At 38.5% G+C, this 17,062-nt stretch overlaps 2 protein-coding genes across 2 annotated transcripts; one reads left to right on the forward strand and one right to left on the reverse strand.

Annotated features, from left to right (window-relative positions):
• Positions 1 to 1,753: 1,753 nt before the first annotated feature.
• On the reverse strand, positions 1,754 to 3,524 carry LOC139710484 (uncharacterized). Its single transcript, XM_071622399.1, has 2 exons — positions 3,316 to 3,524; positions 1,754 to 2,086 (listed from the first exon to the last, which is right to left on the reverse strand). Exons 1-2 carry the CDS (start codon positions 3,493 to 3,495, stop codon positions 1,754 to 1,756), a joined length of 513 nt encoding a protein of 170 aa, XP_071478500.1. The 5' UTR covers positions 3,496 to 3,524.
• Positions 3,525 to 3,998: 474 nt separating this feature from the next.
• On the forward strand, positions 3,999 to 14,239 carry LOC139710505 (threonine aspartase 1-like). The gene is made up of 10 exons (XM_071622437.1): positions 3,999 to 4,029; positions 4,680 to 4,747; positions 5,531 to 5,599; positions 5,996 to 6,116; positions 6,924 to 7,008; positions 7,619 to 7,796; positions 8,289 to 8,417; positions 12,283 to 12,478; positions 13,059 to 13,210; positions 14,132 to 14,239. The coding sequence occupies exons 1-10, from the start codon at positions 3,999 to 4,001 to the stop codon at positions 14,237 to 14,239; spliced, it is 1,137 nt and encodes a 378-aa protein (XP_071478538.1).
• The last annotated feature ends 2,823 nt before the right edge of the window (positions 14,240 to 17,062 follow it).

The following is a 17,062-nucleotide window of genomic DNA, read 5'->3' on the forward strand; positions in this document are numbered from 1 at the left end:
ATTGACAGAACATGCCTATTGGAATGTGTACTGCACGTAGATTCCAGTGCATGGTATGCTACGCATTCACATGAAACAACCAACCAACCAAATAAGCAAACATCCTACATTATTTCTGAGGCCAAAAACAAACAAACAAAACAAAAAATGGAGTGATCAGAACACAGACACACATATCATATATATATATATATATTTCTTTTTATAATAAAACTGACCAGTTGATACAGAAAAAACACTCTCAACATCCTCATTCTCTTAGAGTACACTGTACTGGAGATATGTCAATTGTACATTGTGTACATTTCAGATATGCAATCTACTGTACTTGGGTTAACTGTGATAGCACAGTATACACTCTGAGATAACCATATGGCAACTTGTATCAGTATTTACATTGTTTTCTTTACATAACAAACAAAGATATTGGTAAATCAAGTAGAATTGAGGACATTATCTAGCAAGCAGGTTCAGACTTTATCATTTGCTTTTCATATTTGTGCTTGGTTTTATACTCAACACAATCAACTTGTTAACACCTTACAAGACAAACTGTCCCGTACATACAGATGTACCAATGTCCACCCAATCTATATCAAATCAATTATTGTATTATGAGGTTTATACCTACTTCTACATTGACAATTTCATACATGAAATGTATGAATCTTTGTATTCTATCAACATGGGGAAATATAGGGAACAATATCATAACTTAAAATATGTACATTTGTATTGTTCCATGTGAATTTCATGCAGATAGGTTATGTGGGTACTTGAGGCTGTACTGCAGTCAAGAGGTTTTTGTATGGCAAACATACAGACTGACACTATTCCAAACACCTGGAATTAAAAGCTGGCAACATCTCGCTTGCAAGGCCTTCTAGATTTTATGTAATACATGTACAAAATATATCTACATGGAAAACTCATGTTTTGTCCCAGTATTTAGCTAAAAATAGCCAATACACTGTATTGGCTATAAGGAAGGCCCTATCTACTCCCATTTTAACTGCACGTTTAGTAAACAATGTAATTAACATGCAAATATATGTGACCCTAGTGTAAGACATTACATGTACTTATAAAAGACGACATTGCTGAAATTTCTCATGCACACAGTGTTCATTCTGATTGTCCTCAACCTATCTCATTCTGTCAGCATCTCTTCCAAGGACAAGCATGTTTTCTCAAGTGTTCATGTGTTATATAAATTAGTTATAGGTTACAATGTATTGATTTGAAGGAAATAATGCCAAATACAATCTCAAAGGTCTCCTTGAAACAAAGCACAGGTACATATAATTTGCAGAGTGGAAATGTTATTTCAGCAGCACATGCCACTAAGAGATGTCTTGGTCCTGGATAATATCACTTGCAGAGAGCATCTCTTGTGGTACTTCAATGTGTAATAATGTTGACTTGTGCTCTGTCCATTTGTGGAATATACAATCACAACACAACATACAGCTACATTTGCAAGGTTATAGTAAATAGTATCTGCTATCAAAACACCCCTGAATTAAAGATGAAACATGAATATGATGAGTGGACCTAAAGTCAAATGGCTTGAAGCACGGCCAATTCTTCATATGTTTACTGATTTTTTTTTTTTTTTTGGGGGGGGGTGGGGGTGGGGTGGGGTAGAGTATATATTTTATGTTTTCATAACTTCTAAAATGTATATTAGGGTCTATCTTATTGCAACAATCTTTATTTCACATTCAGTCTGTGATGAGGGTGAGGGAAATCATCACCTCACTGCCCCTCCAATTCCATACAACATTTCCTTCTCAAACTGCTCAGCTGTGTACGTCCCATGTATGCGCTCACAGTTTGGGTTGAAGACCGAGTAGGCACTTCTCTCTCCTGGCCTTTTCTCCCCCTCTCCCCGCATGTTGGCATAGATGATGTAGAATAAAGTGAGGATGAGGAAGATGGTTCCGAACCCAAACAAGACAAAGAGGCAAAGGAGGGCGCACCACAAGATTAGTTTAAGGGCCAGCTCAGATCCACTCTGCTCTGCTAGTCTCCCTAGTAAGCTGTTCGTTGAGGGGCTCACATCAGATCTTGCTGGTGTTTCAATCTGGTTCAAAGAATCACAAAGAATTGGGGCACATCAAGGAATTATAATTGTTTCAGCATTTCCCTAACACTTAAGCAAAGGTTGATTATATTTAGGCCCCTATAAATCACCAGCGATACAAAAAAAAAAATAAATCCATCTTTTCACCTCGAAATCTGTCATCATCATCATAATAATGATAATTACAGCTGTATCATCATTACTATCATAGATACTGATATTTTTTTCATTATCATTATCACCAGAGACTCCAACTCTCCCGTTTTCGACGGGAGATCTCCCGCCGAAAGCCTATTTTTGCACAATCTCCCGTTCTCCCGTTTGAGATTTGATTTCTCCCGCCCTGGCTCTGTGTCTCCCGGTGGAAAGGATTTCTTACTTATTTCTATCGTATGTTGAAAAAATAAGCCTTAGATAGCACCAGAGAACATCTAGAATCCTAGGAACTTCGCGCTTCGCACACATCAACTTGGAGTCTCCCGTTTGCTAGGGGTTTCGGGCGGGAGAATCTCCAGATCAGAAGGTGCTTGGGGTTGGAGTCTCTGTATCACCCACATCATGATTTCATTCTTCTGATAAATGATAAAATTTGGGCATCTCTCTTGTATACTTTTGAGTGTCTTGTGAATTGAATCCACAGAATAGGTTGCTATTAATGTGGTGATTCACCAAATTCTTACCAGCGGATCACTGCCTTTTGTAAAAGGGGGATTTGTGCAATTAGCTATGTTAATACTTGTGCAAAGATGTCGATATAATACCAGACCATCATGCAGATTTTTAATTTCATTCATGGGGCTTGACATATCTGGCAGCCTGTACTAAACTTTTTTTTTCTTTCACTTTTCGATATAGCCGTCATCTACGTGGAATATCATTCTCACAATGATCTTTGTAGTGTTGAAAGAATGGCAAAAGAATAGGCCATACCCATAGCTGAAACAGAAATACATCAACCACTGATCTTCAATCACTTATTTTTTGATTTACACCTTCAAACCAACTACGCAGTACAATGTATCTTCTGCAGATGTAATCTATATTTGTCAAAATATATTTACTAGTAACAAATGATATACAAACAATGTAGCATCACTGACATGGTCCAGTAAATGGTTTATTCGAAAGTCTTTATTCAACATTTTGTGTCCCAAAAAGTTCATATTCCTGATTTTGTCCCAATAATATCCTGATTGCTGTTGGGGGAAGGGAAAATGAAGAAATGTTACCTCATTCGACTCTGCATTCCTGATATCGCTGCCGCTGTCACCTACCCAACGAGGGGAAGAATTGCATCGTTTGTCTTCGGATGATGCTGATCTGTTTCGGAAGAACGGAAACAGGCTTTTTCCAAGGGAGGACTTTTCTTTCGCCTTTCTGGCCCGGTAGGTAGCCAAGCGATCCTCCATATCGACGTGTATTGTTGTCACACAAGAGTAGGATGTGTATCCAGCGACAAAGTCAACACTACTTCCTACTTTAAGCGTTATGCTAGATTAGATAGCGATTTGTAGGTGCAGAGGAGATTAAAGGCAAGCGCTGACCTTTGTACCTGCAAATGTCTCAACAAGGGACTGTTGGACAACTCCTTGTTGCGGGCAGGCAACTGGAGATACCGGTACATGTAATACGGATAAGGGGGGCGTCTGCCGACTTCTGCTGTTCAAGTGTGTTTACGTGCCTATTTTTGATGTACACTTGTACATCAATTTTGATAAGTAGATTCTAAATATCAATTAATTGCCAATTAAAATTAAATACAAGATTTTAGTCACTTTATTAAATATTTATCTGAATATTACATATATCTTTGAAATCCAAAGACTTCATAATATGTTTTTTATTCTACACAATTGCTTGGCTTTTTGCAATATATTGCGTAGAAGCCTAACATGTCAGCTTACATACAAAAATGTCATGTGGGATAGTCGGAGTGCATCTCGGTAAGAACATGATTTCCCGGTCTTCACATCTCTAGTATCATGATAACTTTATCTTACGTAACAATTTCCTACAATTCAATTGTCTGATTATGATGTGCAGCGACAGGGCAGGGCTGTGTAGTCTAGTTAACCAGCAGCTGAGTATACCGGGTTCACACACCGACACGAACGCGTCGCGTGAGGGAATGCGTGTTGCGGTCGCTCCCTCCCCGGCCCGCGCCCGCCCGGGCCCGGTGCGGTGAGGGTCGCATGCTGCTTGGACGTCGCGACGTCCAAGCAGTATGCAGCAACATAGCATGCAGCATAGTCGGCCGTATGGGTAGGTGCGTATTTGCATACAGTTAGACCGACCAGGCGCTGTGTGTCCGCCGATTCTGTTGAGCGACAGCCCGACAGGACGACAGAAAAGCACCCAAATATTTTTGCTTGCCTGATGTCACGATGTACATGTACCACTGGGGTAGAAAGTAGAATCTAGATTCTAAATGTGTAACTGCAACACAGTGTAGAAATACTAGAATTGGCTTCTAAAGGCTGCTTGTGGCATCCGTTTGTTGTCTGTGTGGTATTTGTAATGGCTTATTTTCAAAGCTAGACACACATGGGACTGAGCATAATGTCTGCTTCCTTCAATTCAACAATGTTTGCAGGTGCTGGATACCATTCTCCAGACCGACAAGAAGAGTATCGAGGGGCCATCAACAAAGCATGTCAGGAGGTGATTACATCAGTGATAATACTTAGACATACCGATATCCTTTTATTATGAAAAACTTGCATGTGTTGAGTGTTGATAACTATGACAGCATCACTCAGTAGACAGTATAGGCCTGTCCAGCTGGTTGTTACCATTCCTTATTTGGCAATGGTTTCTGATGCCAAAAATAAACATTGTTTTACATTCTTTTATTGCATCCAGGCATCAGAGTATTCTAAAAAGGACTTGAAAATGGAATCATTTTCTATCTACATTAATTTGGGATGATGATATTTTCCTTTCATATAAGTATGACAGAAGAGTGAAATTTTATGCTAATTTTGTTTTGATTTTCTTAAAAACTTAGTGATCCTTTTATGGAAGGAAAGATGGACTGATTGATGGTTACAAAGAAGTCTATGAAAAGAGTACTTTAAAAAAAAAATCTTAAGAATCAAAGAAGTGGAACAAGATTAACTATTTCAATGTAAAGCTTTCTAATAATGTCATGTTATGCCATAGTATAATATGGAACAACATGGTATAATAGTAGTATAACAATGTTATGTTACACCATATAATGCATAACAATGTCATGTTATACCATGGTACCATACACAAAATGAAACCAATCAGTCATTGTTATCTTTTATTTATGAAGAGTTAAAATATCTTATCATTTCTCAAACTGTATTAAATCATGTTTGTTTGCTATTTGACCCTGATGAAACATAACTAGTGCTGTTAATTTACTTCTTTTAAAAGATTAGACAGTGATTATTTGACTTTTGCTTCAATTTTCAGGCTATATCTTTGCTCAAATCTGGTGGGAGTGCTGTTGATGCAGTCAGTGTAGCAGTTGCAGCTCTTGAGGTAATAAAAATTTTATGCAGTTTTAAATGCCAAAAACTGTAACAAAGCCTAAACATTGCACATGGGAGGAAATGGGCAATTGATGCTTAGATTTATGTATCGTTTTAAATGCAGCAAGCACTATACGGCAATCATATCAGCCATGGTGTTAACACACTGTGATCATGTCGGCATATTATGCATGAGAAGTAGACTCAGTCACTGGTATTGAAACATGTTTTGAAACTTCATGAGATTTGATCAAATTCAAGTTCGATGTCATTGTGTTGTTCCAAATCACATATAAAACAACTACAGCAAAACTTGACATTGTATCAGTAGATTGTTGGATGTCTCCATGGGAGATATTCAAACATGCCACTTTTTTGTTTCTCTCTCTCTGTAAATATTATGAAGGACTGTCCTTGCACCAATGCTGGCATTGGCTCAAACCTGACACTTGATGGCAGCATTGAATGTGATGCTGGTCTGATGGATGGAAATTCTATGCATTTTGGAGCTGTTGGTGCTCTGTCAGGTAAGTCTTGATTTGTTGGCTCGTCATTCAAGTAATTATTGTGCATAATAAGAGACACAACAGCCATATTTCTATTTGATCTTTTGATTGTTTTTAGTTTGTGTATGGTATGTATAATGCAATTTTCTGCTACATTAATGACTGTCCCATCATTAATTCTAAATGGATTGTAAAGAGATTAGATTTGAAGGCTAGGAATCCTAATATTCCATCTACAAAGTTCAAAATTCAAAGCTCTCTGGCCACTTCCATTTCTAGCTTCCCTTCCTTGGTACAATGCCATATTGTCCAAAACAGAAATGTGTGCTAAATCACTTCCTACAAAGACATCAGACTACTGATTACTTTCTCTACATATACAGGGCGGTGAGTTAGCTCAGTCGGTAGCGCGTCTGCCTCACTATCACGCGGCCCGGGTTCGTCCCCTCTAGCAAGAGGCAAAACACTCTGTCCCTCGGATAGGACATAAAATGGAGGTCCCATGTATGAGAGAGTCACAGCTCATGCACGTAAAAGATCCCGCTTCATTCATTCATCGCAAAGAGCAGGGTGTTTAACCCGGTGAAATGGTCCCACCTCACATCCAGCTGGACCCCATGGAAGACCAGCTTAAATTAGCTGAATATGGGCTATCCAGCAATCTTCCCAGATGGAAAAATGAACAAAACAAAACGTATGTCTTGTGTATACTGTGTACTTCTATAACATATAACAAACATGAAATGGATCGTGCTATTTTTGTTTGATAATAAAGAAGATGAATGAACGTTCCGCTACTGATTGATTACGACCTTAACTTCTTTGAAGGTATCAAGAATCCTGTCAAGGTGGCTCATACCATGGTGCTTGAACAACAGAAAGGACTCCTCTCCTTTGGTCGCATTCCTCCCTGGTGAGTGACTTGGAGTGCCTTCAGTTGTCCATGATGTGTGTAGTCAGGGATTGTTTTATCATTTGCTCAGCTGCATATATGTTACCATTATCTGTGAATATTTGTCAATTCTAGAAGGTGTCTACAGTTAGTAGTTAGAAGCTGTCCTAGATTTTCTGTTCCACAGGTGTTTTTATAGATATCCATGTGTTAGCAAATTATTCTTTTTTTTTGGTCATATTGTTGTTGTTGTTGTTTTCTCGGCGAGGGGATTTTATTTACTTGTTCAGTTGTAGCTTACCTGAGCCAAATGGCTCAAGTTAGAGATTGCCATCATTCACTATTCAGTGAACCTAAACTTTTTCACATATAAATATTCATATTCTTAAAAACTTGGTGGCTAGATGTTGACCAAACTTTGCTGGAATCATTATTTAGGAAGTGGATTCATAGTCTATACAAGTGGTGGTGGAGCCCCCATAAGACCCTGTGGGTGGGGCCAATACTCTTCTTGAAAACTGTGGGCTGGATCATAACCAAACTTACTAGGAATCATCAATTATAGGAGAGACATTATAGTTTTTATAATAGGTGGTGTTGCTCCAGTGTGAACAATATTCTCTCCATGCAGTGTGCTGGTTGGGAATGGTGCTCTACAGTGGGCCAGTGATCATGGGTTCAGGGAGGTCAGCATGTCTTCACTTATCACACAGAGGGCGCTGTCTTCTTATCGCAAACACAAGAGGCGTTTGGCTGAGGTCACCTGTGAGGCTCAGAGTAACGGAGAAAATGTCGCAAAACAAGCAAGAGTAAGTAGTCAGAAACCTGACAAACAAAAGGAATAAGAGACCTAGTTTGGATATACCTTGGATATAAAAGCAGTGAAGTCAACCTATTTACTTTTCATTCTTCAGAATGTAAGATGCAATGCTATTTTTTGTAGTGCCTGTACAGGTATTTTGTCTGAAATGGCCTAAGGTGGTCAAACATTCAATGAGACTGTCAGATAATGTGCAAAGATTAAAAAGATTCTTGACTTCCCAAAGTGTACACTTAACATACTTTAATCAAATATCGTGATATTTTCTGTGGACAGTTATCAGTGAGATGTATGATGATTTAAAGTAAATTGTTCAGAATATGAACTGATAAAATGCACATTCATGATTGAGTGTTTTGTTTTTTTATGTCAGTAAGTATTGTGCTCTTCTTTGTTTTTTCATCAAGGAAATGACCAATTTATTTCTTTCATCATGTATTTGACTACTTTCCTGGGGTTTTTCTAATTGTTGTTTTTGTAGATGACGAGTATGAGTGAGGATGCAATGCAAGACACTGTTGGAGCTGTATGCATGGACAGTCATGGTCACACAGCCAGCGCAGTGTCTAGTGGTGGAATAGTGCTCAAACATCCAGGAAGAATTGGCCATGTAAGATTCATTGAACTACTATGCAACTGTTTGGATTTTAGATATGTCTTCCTTACACGGGAGAGACCTGTCAAACAAAGTTGTACTTTTAGTTTAGTGTTTGGATCATATTTAGATTATGACTTCCTAGATGATACTTACTCCTTTGATAAGATTATTTTTATGCCTCCGCCAACGAAGTGACCAGAGGCATTATGTTTTCGGGTCGTCCGTCCGTCCGTCCCGTTTTGTTTTTGTCGATATCTCAAGAACCGTGTGGTGGTTTTACATCAAACTTGGTATGAGGGTATATCCTGGGGGGATAATACTTTGTTTGAATTTTAGGGTCATGGGGTCAAAGGTCAAAGGTCACAGGTTATTTTGTGAAAAAAAGGTTGAAAATTCATGTTTTTCTCCATATCTCGCAAATGGTTCAAGGTATCTTCATGGAACTTAGTATATATGCTTGTTCCAATGGGCAGTGATTATCTAGGGAAGTTGGGGGTCATGGTTCAAAGGTCAGGGGGTCAAAGGTCAAGGTCAACCCCTCAAAATATCACTATTTCCTGATATTTATGCAATGCCTGAAGTTTTTTTTTTTTTTTTTTTTTAACTTGATGTATGCATGTATTACCCAATATGTATTCTGTGGGAAGTTTCTTGCCAAAAGGTCAAAGGTCAAAGGTCAAGTGAAAGTGCTGAATTGCACTTTTTCTTCCATATCTCAAAAGTAACTCAAGGTATCATCATGAAACTTACATATTTATGCATGTTCAACCTAACAGTGATTCTCTTTTGAACTGTGAGGTCAAAGGTCAAAGGCCAGGTTTAGATAATGCTATTTTCCCATTTGATACTGAAATTATACTTTTTCTCAATACCTTGAAAATTACTCAATGCATAAACTTATAAAAGGGTCAAAAGTCAAGTAAAAATCATCAGTTCCCCAAATACCTGCACTCTGACATTTTAATCATTCATCCAATTGAACCTAGTTCTAGGAAAGTGAACATTCAGCACATTTGTGGCAAACCTGTCATTGTAATATTTTGCCAATTGTGTGAAACTGTCATCACACATTGTCAAGACATTGTACTATAGACCTATTAGGAGAACCATGCATTATGGCGGAGGCATATCAGTCGCCGTAGCAATATATCTAGTTTTGCATGTTTTTTTTTTTTCCAGATAATTCAGAAAACTAGTCAGTACATAAAACTACCCCTGTGATTAAAAATTTGTCAAATTCAGATGTGGGTTGTGGAAGAAATTAGTTAAGCTGTGTAGCTTTCAATTACATTGTTATATGAAAATCGATTTGTCACAAATGGCGTGATGTGCGTACTCAAAGGACTATGGCAGACTGTCACTTCATAAACTGTACTGTCTGTATTACATACATTTACCCTGAGCAAATTCCTAAGTGAGATCTGGATGAAAATAATCACTGTGCTTTGAACAGATGGACAACTTTCTCCCGTATTCATTTTACATTAGTTACCAATAGTACTTATCTTGGGAATGTTTTATGAGTGTGTGTGTGTATGATAAGTATGTATGTGTCTGTATGTCTATATAATATATATATATATATAAAATAGCATACATACTTATGATACAGGCCGGCAGTGCACGACAAAAGTTATAGTGCACGTAAAATATAACGATTGCAGACGATAACCCACTATCGATTTGATATCGGTTTTTGCTCCCTCATTTTAATCATCGAGTACTTGAATCCCGCACCTTATCAACGCGATTGCGCCACAACCGCGATATGCTTTGCTCGATATTATCGTTATTCTCAATTCTCGCAGGCTGGCTATGCCAGCAACTTATCTGTGTGGGACTAGACTTTCAGCGGTAGATTTTAAACATGGAAGCTGAAATGAACAGGTTCGCTACTTTTAGGGAGACTGATCTATATAAACAGTATCTTAGACAATAAGGACACAAAGGATGCCATCAAATACGCCCTACGAATTTTGGACTCCTACTGTTCTGAAAAAGGAATCAATCCGACGGATATTACTGAGCAAGTCAACCCAAGATTTGTGCCGCTTTCTCCGTACATTCTACGCGGAAGTGCGCCGTGGAAATGGGCAGCGTGTGGTGTGTACAGTATACGCTAAGCGCTCTTTGATCACGCTACGCTATGAACTTTACTACGACATTCACAACACACTCTCGGAATCCGCATGTGCAGCAATGGGGCCTGGCACGAGCCTTGTGTTTAAATCCAGTAGATCCCTAATCCTACAAAACATCATCTAGTCCTGGTCCTGGACCCACAGTGCAGTAAGTAGGGCGTCTAACGTGTTACTGTTAGATCCATGGTAGACCTATTGTAGGGTCAAGTGTTAACTAGCTCTGTCGCTCGTATATAAAGTGACGTACAGTACAGTGTACGTAGATCTAGTATAAAAACGATAGGCCAGGGCCCCTAGGGCCCTAGACCTAACCTATCGTAGGGCCTAGAAAACGTTAGATATAACCACGTAGACCCTAGACTCTATAGTTGAATTTGGATCTTCAGGATTTTGTCTACACAGGTTCAAAGAAACTGGTATTATTGCTTGTGTAGACACGTGTAACTGTTAGAAATGATCTAGGCTTATCTTGCCTGGGTATGTATGCTATTTTATATACAGGGGAAACTCGGTATAACGAACACTGCTATAACGAGATATCGGTTATAACGAGGAAATTTTCTTGGTCCCAAATTTCCTTCCACACAAGTCTATGTAAAATGCTATTCTTATAGCGAGATCGGCTATAACGAAATAACTGCTATAACGAGATAAATTTTGTGACTTCCTAACAAAGAAAAACATAGTAAATCAAACCTGCTATAGCGAGGTAAAGCAAAATGCCTTCGGTAAAGCTTTACTTCGCCTGTGCTATCATCTTCCGAGATTGTAAAGCTTGATGCGCCAAAAACTGTCTTGTACACACATAATCATTTTCTTCAGTGCACTCCAGCTAGCACTGCATGTTGTACGTGTGAAATGTGTGTGTGCAAGCACACTGATACATGCAGAAAATGTGGTGGGACGGCCATATGTACTAGTATACATGACATCATCATGACGTTTAGCAGGTTTGAGGCAATCTAATGATGCTGTGATTGGCCTTCTACTTAGGGAATTCCCCGTCTTCACACACACGCAGTCATAATGTACATACAGAATGTGTCACATACACACACAGCATTGTGCAGACCATATTATTCAAGCTTTCCACACAAACACACACCACATACCAATCCACAGACGATCTTGATACAATCGCAAGCTATATAGATTTACAAATTCAAACATCTACAATTAATAAGAAACACATTCTTGATATTGGATTTCCTTGGCGAAAAACATCTTCTTACCCATAAAGGTGAGTAATTCCCTCACACACAATATCAAGTTATCAGTATTGATTGAAATATGATGGGTAGTCCCACACGTGCAAATTATTGTCTTTATTTTATGCCTTCTTTTATGCCTACTGATATAACGAGATATCGGCTATAACGAGGAAAATGACTCGGTCCCGACCATCTCGTTATATCGAGTTTCCACTGTATCACATAGTGCATGACATCTTATTGCACTATAACAAGTACCAAGCACCTCCAAATTCTGAATTTGCCCTCAGGCAATTATATTCAATTCGGCCTGCGGCCTCATTGAATATAACTGGCCTTCGGGGCAAATTCAGAATTTGTCGGTGCTTATATTGTTATAGTGCATTCAGCCTCATGCACTATATATATAATATATATATATATATATATATATATATATATATATCCATATTCTTGCCCCGTGAGTTGTGAGTAGGCATGCATACTGAAATACTTTTACTGCTTTGTCTTATGCTTTGCTTTCAGGCAGTGATGTTTGGTTGTGGATGCTGGGCACAGTCCCACAGGCAGTCTTCCATGGGTGTTAATGCAGCATGCAGTACGTCAGGTTGTGGGGAGCAGCTGATGAGATGCTGCTTGGCTAGAGCGTGTTGTCAGGCTGTGATTGATGGGGACGATCCAAGTGCTGCAGTCAGCTCTGTCTTCCAGAAGCAATTTTTAAGTAAGCATTTTCTAATGTTTAACACCAATTTAGTGATTATATCCAAGACGGTGACACGACGTTTGCTCCTGCAACAATTGCTCGGGTCTTGTTCTCTCCAAGGACTGAGGGTTAGGCTTAGGGTTGTGATAGGGTTTAGATTTAGTTTGTTGTGAGGATTAGGATTGGACTAGGTTAGAGGTGTGTTTATGTGTGGGCTTTATGTTTGGCTTATCATGCAGATATTTCATGGGAGCAATTGTCACAGGAGCAAATGCCAAGGAACCATCCAAGACTGGCACTTAAACTGCATTCATTTAAATAAATCATACAGCAAACATGCTGGCTTAAACACATTTCAATTCCATATTATGTTGTGGATGATGGTAAGTTCAAGGACTAGATTTTATTGCCGAGTGTTGCTGATGGCTGGCAATTTTTAATTGATATTTTTATTGCATTTGCAGAATTCAGGACATTCATATAACAACATCTTTTTTTTAATGATTTTCTATCTGTTTCTGTATTCAGTCATTCAAATGATGTGTATTTATATCAATGTTCATTTAATGGCACTTTATATCTGACAACTTACATGTAGAATCTCCACTACTTGGCGATGACTCCCCAAGACTTGGGGGTGCTTTAACTCTTCAATGTGGTGATGACACCAGCAAGTCTGAACTACTGTGGATTCACTCTACAGAGAGCATGTGTGTTGGTTACATGGACACTGGACTGACAAGGCCAAAGGTAAATTGTGGATCATTTCTTATCAATATCAGCCAAGTTTTAAGGTGCAAGATCCTTCCACCAAGCACCTGCAGCATTGAAGAATAAAGTACCTAATCATCTCAAAGAGGTTGATGAAGTACATAATTCTAAAAAATCTTTTCAAACATATTTATTCAACCTGTCGATGGTTACGCTGTATGACAAAGTTTTCTCTCCCTCATCTATATTTTTCATTGTTTCCATTTGATCTCTCCTCAAGTGTGCAAAGAGAGTTAAATTCATTTTTGTGATTTTGCTCTTTGAAAAGTTGTATTATTATTATTATGATTTTTATAGTTGAGAATGTGATGATGATGATGATGATGATAATGATAATAATAATAATGATGACAATAATAATAATGAAATAATAATGATAATTATTATTATTATTCTTATTATTATTATCATCATCAACATCGTCATCAACATCATCAGCACCACCATCATCATCACTATATTATGATTATCATCAGGTAACCACCAGGAGGATGAAACTTGCAATGACTGCCATAGATTTGAAATGTAGGTTACCCATCTCATAGTGCATGTTGCATGTCAAATCAAATCCTTACAAACGTGAAAAGAAAACAAAAAACAGACATGTACAAATACTGCTCATCGTTACCGTGAAAGTGTAAATCTTTGCGGTGTGGAAATTTTCCTGCAGCCGTAAACTGGCATGAAAATAAAAGCATGCAAAAATATTTTTGCTTGTTGTATGTACGGCTTTTGTAATGTCTTAATTCCACAGAATCGAAAAAACAAACAAACATGAAATTCATCTTACTTTCCGAGCGCAAAAAGCATTCCTGCAAAAATATCCGCTTTTACAGTATCTGTTTGAACATGTGGCCAAACTGCTGATAATGGTGGCCTTTCTATGAATACTTTCCCTAGATGGTCATTTCCAGATTGCCCAAAGGAGCCCGGGCAGGCAAGAGCTTTACTCTTGGAGGAACGGTTTTGTACCCTGGTCCACCAGACCCTGAGCCAAAGCCACCTTGATCAGTTTGAATCACAAAGGTGAGTGCCTAGCATGTCAAAATAGTGTTTGCAGTATGTCTAAGCAAGGAAGTTTAAGAGTTGGAGTTCCAACTGGCTGTAATTATTCAAACAGTTGATAGTTTTTTATTAATGTGCAAAAGAATTCCACAGGTGCATTTGTGCCTTTGATGATTGATGTTCGATGCCGCTGTCTTGCTGGGCAATCTGAAGATTCATTTTGAATGTTAACATAATGTTAGCTATATTTTGTTTTTTTATATGTTAAATGAAATTAAATCTCACTTAATGATAAAGCATATAAAACAAAAGTCAATCCCGTCCAGAGATTTGTGCAAAAGTTTAAATCAGAGCTGTATTATATGAAAGTGTTTAAAACTGTACCATTCTGGAAAACTGGTTTTATCACTTTTCCCCTTAATTCCCACAAATAAAACTGATATGGAATAATATTCAAGTATGATACTTTATGTATAGACATATCAGATTAGTGCCCAGGCATGCCCAGTCGAGTAATTCTCATTTTTATTTCATCATTTTTTTTTGGCAATTTCTATTGGCACATCCCCGTGTCTTTACCATTTTATATCACCTATCTTTTATAAGTAGGGTTGGTGAAAAGTAATTACCATGACAAGACATATCTCCCCTAGAAAGTGGCTGGTGATTATGCGATGAGACACGAGTCAATTTTCTTCCTGTCTGCACGGCAGACCCAGTTTGGTACATGCTTCAAATATTTTTGAGTGGCGGCAAGGAACATCTAGCAAAGGAAATAAAATGGTTGTGACTCCATGCTCTTAAACCTCCTTGGTGTAAGCAATGAGTAATTCTTGTTTTACTGTAAATTGATCACTTTTGCTTGTACCAACTCTTTCCTCTGCCAATCCAAGTCTTTCTCTTTGGCATAACATCATAATTATTACAAATTTCAGACATCTTATTTTTGGTATTGTAGAAACACGGTACAGTTTCTGAGTCAACTTACCATTTGTCTTAATGCCAGTAGTGAAAATCTCCCCTTTGCTTGTACATGATTAAACTACGAATTGCTCCATAGACACATTATTTTTCTTTCTTTTCTTTGTGTCTGTGTGTCTGTGTTAACTTCATGCAGGGTGGTATTTGCATATATGGAAATATTTCATCAGAAGGGTAATGGCTATAAACTGCATGAAACCCTTTTGAATGCAAAGCTCCACTTTCATGTCCTGTCCAAGTGTATTTAGGCTCCCTAGCAGGTGGAAATTCATGTCAATTTGCCACTCTCATTGATAGGTCCCTCTGGGATTTGAAGCAGGAACTTTCCATAACCTGAAGTACAGCAATTGTTTCAGTTACAGTGGCCGTAGCATTTGGGACCAAAATATTGACAGCTACATGTATTTGGATATGATGCAATACAAGGATGATCAAAAAGCATGATGTAAGAGTGGCAAGCATACATGCATCACTATTCACTGCAGCCTTGCATTCATCTGTCATAGCTCTTCTTCAATAGATGACAACTTGTCTGTGCTTGTGTTTTCTGGATCCTTCTAGCCCACAATTTGGGCAGAGTCCAGGTTGGCACCTAACTCTAGGGAGTGGTCATCTGTTTTGCCACTGTTAGAATGTCCTTCAGTCATCACTTAGAGGGAAATGAGGACTGACATGTACTTGAAATACACTTTGTTGGTTTAGACTACATTAGTTTATACAGTGCACCCCTCCCTTCATTTGCTTGCAGATGATGTGCAGAAAGGATGGCTCTATGTGAAATAATTACACGGAAGATGCACTAATTTGTTTTCCTGTGTACTTGCGGTTGCTCAAACAAATCTGTTTTATTTGTGTCGTGCAAAGCCAATTGTTCATGCAACCAGACTTTCTTTAACAAATGTGTCACATGTGAACGTGACTGTCAGCATCTGATTGATTGGCCAGTGATTGCAGTTTTCATGCCAAGTTTTTGATGTGACAACCACCAGCCTAATCCCCATCAGCCCCAGATGGCTATGTCATTTAGATGCTTGGCTCATCAGCTTGACAGGAAGGCAAGATGATGAGACAAGGAGTTTTGTAATGTTATGGTTAGGAGTCTGTCACACTGATTGAAATGTGGCAATCTCTATCATATAGCAAACATCACTGCTCAGGGGAATTCATGCAGCTGCGTCTGTTGACCTGTAGTGTTTATTTTCCTGGAGTGGAGATATTCTGAAGTCGTTGCCCTTCATTCCACACTGAATAGTATATTTTCATGTACTGTTGGTATTTCTTTTCAACATACAATGTATTGCCAGTCAAGGGCAAATTCAGTGCCAAACATTGAAATTCAATGCATGTAGTGGCCTGGGCACATTCAGAGAGTGTTTTAACACTGTGTGAATGATAAAGTCACAAGTTTATTTGTTACCATTTGATCCTCTTTTTGATATTTACATATCTGGTATGTATTTTTAGCTCACATGAGCCAAAGGCTCGTGTGAGCTCAGATGGTCATTCATCATCCGTTGTCCATTGTCTGTTGTGTGTAAACTTACGGCATTTTCAACTTCTTCTTGAAAACACATAAAGGATGGATTTTCACTAAAATTGGCAGGTAACATCTCTAGGGTGATAGGATCTCAATGTGTTTGAATGACCACTATGCCCCCCCCCCCCCTCCCCCAGCCCTCCCAGTAGGCCCCAAAGCCCCCAAATTAGGAAATGTTTAAAAATCTTTTTCTCTACAACCTGTAGTGATTGAGATAAGTTTAATAATGCTGTGGTTAAGTACAGTAGCAAGTGCAGTTTCAAGTTTGTTCATGGCAAATGGGGGGGGGGGGGGGACCAAATTGGCAG

This window comes from Diadema antillarum, unplaced genomic scaffold (genome assembly GCF_040938485.1).
Source record: "Diadema antillarum isolate AM-2024a unplaced genomic scaffold, OU_Dant_1.0 seq00001536_RagTag, whole genome shotgun sequence".
Classification (NCBI taxonomy): Eukaryota; Metazoa; Echinodermata; class Echinoidea; order Diadematoida; family Diadematidae; genus Diadema; species Diadema antillarum.

Excerpts from the sequence above, each read along its gene's own strand:
- LOC139710484 (XM_071622399.1), bottom strand. The coding sequence starts at position 3,495 with ATGGAGGATCGCTTGGCTACCTACCGGGCCAGAAAGGCGAAAGAAAAG. Across the intron at positions 2,087-3,315 it reads GGAATGCAGAGTCGAATGAG|ATTGAAACACCAGCAAGATC; the intron begins GTAACATTTCTT and ends TCTTTGAACCAG.
- LOC139710505 (XM_071622437.1), top strand. The coding sequence starts at position 3,999 with ATGTCATGTGGGATAGTCGGAGTGCATCTCG. Across the intron at positions 5,600-5,995 it reads TAGCAGTTGCAGCTCTTGAG|GACTGTCCTTGCACCAATGC; the intron begins GTAATAAAAATT and ends AATATTATGAAG. Across the intron at positions 7,009-7,618 it reads TTTGGTCGCATTCCTCCCTG|TGTGCTGGTTGGGAATGGTG; the intron begins GTGAGTGACTTG and ends CTCTCCATGCAG.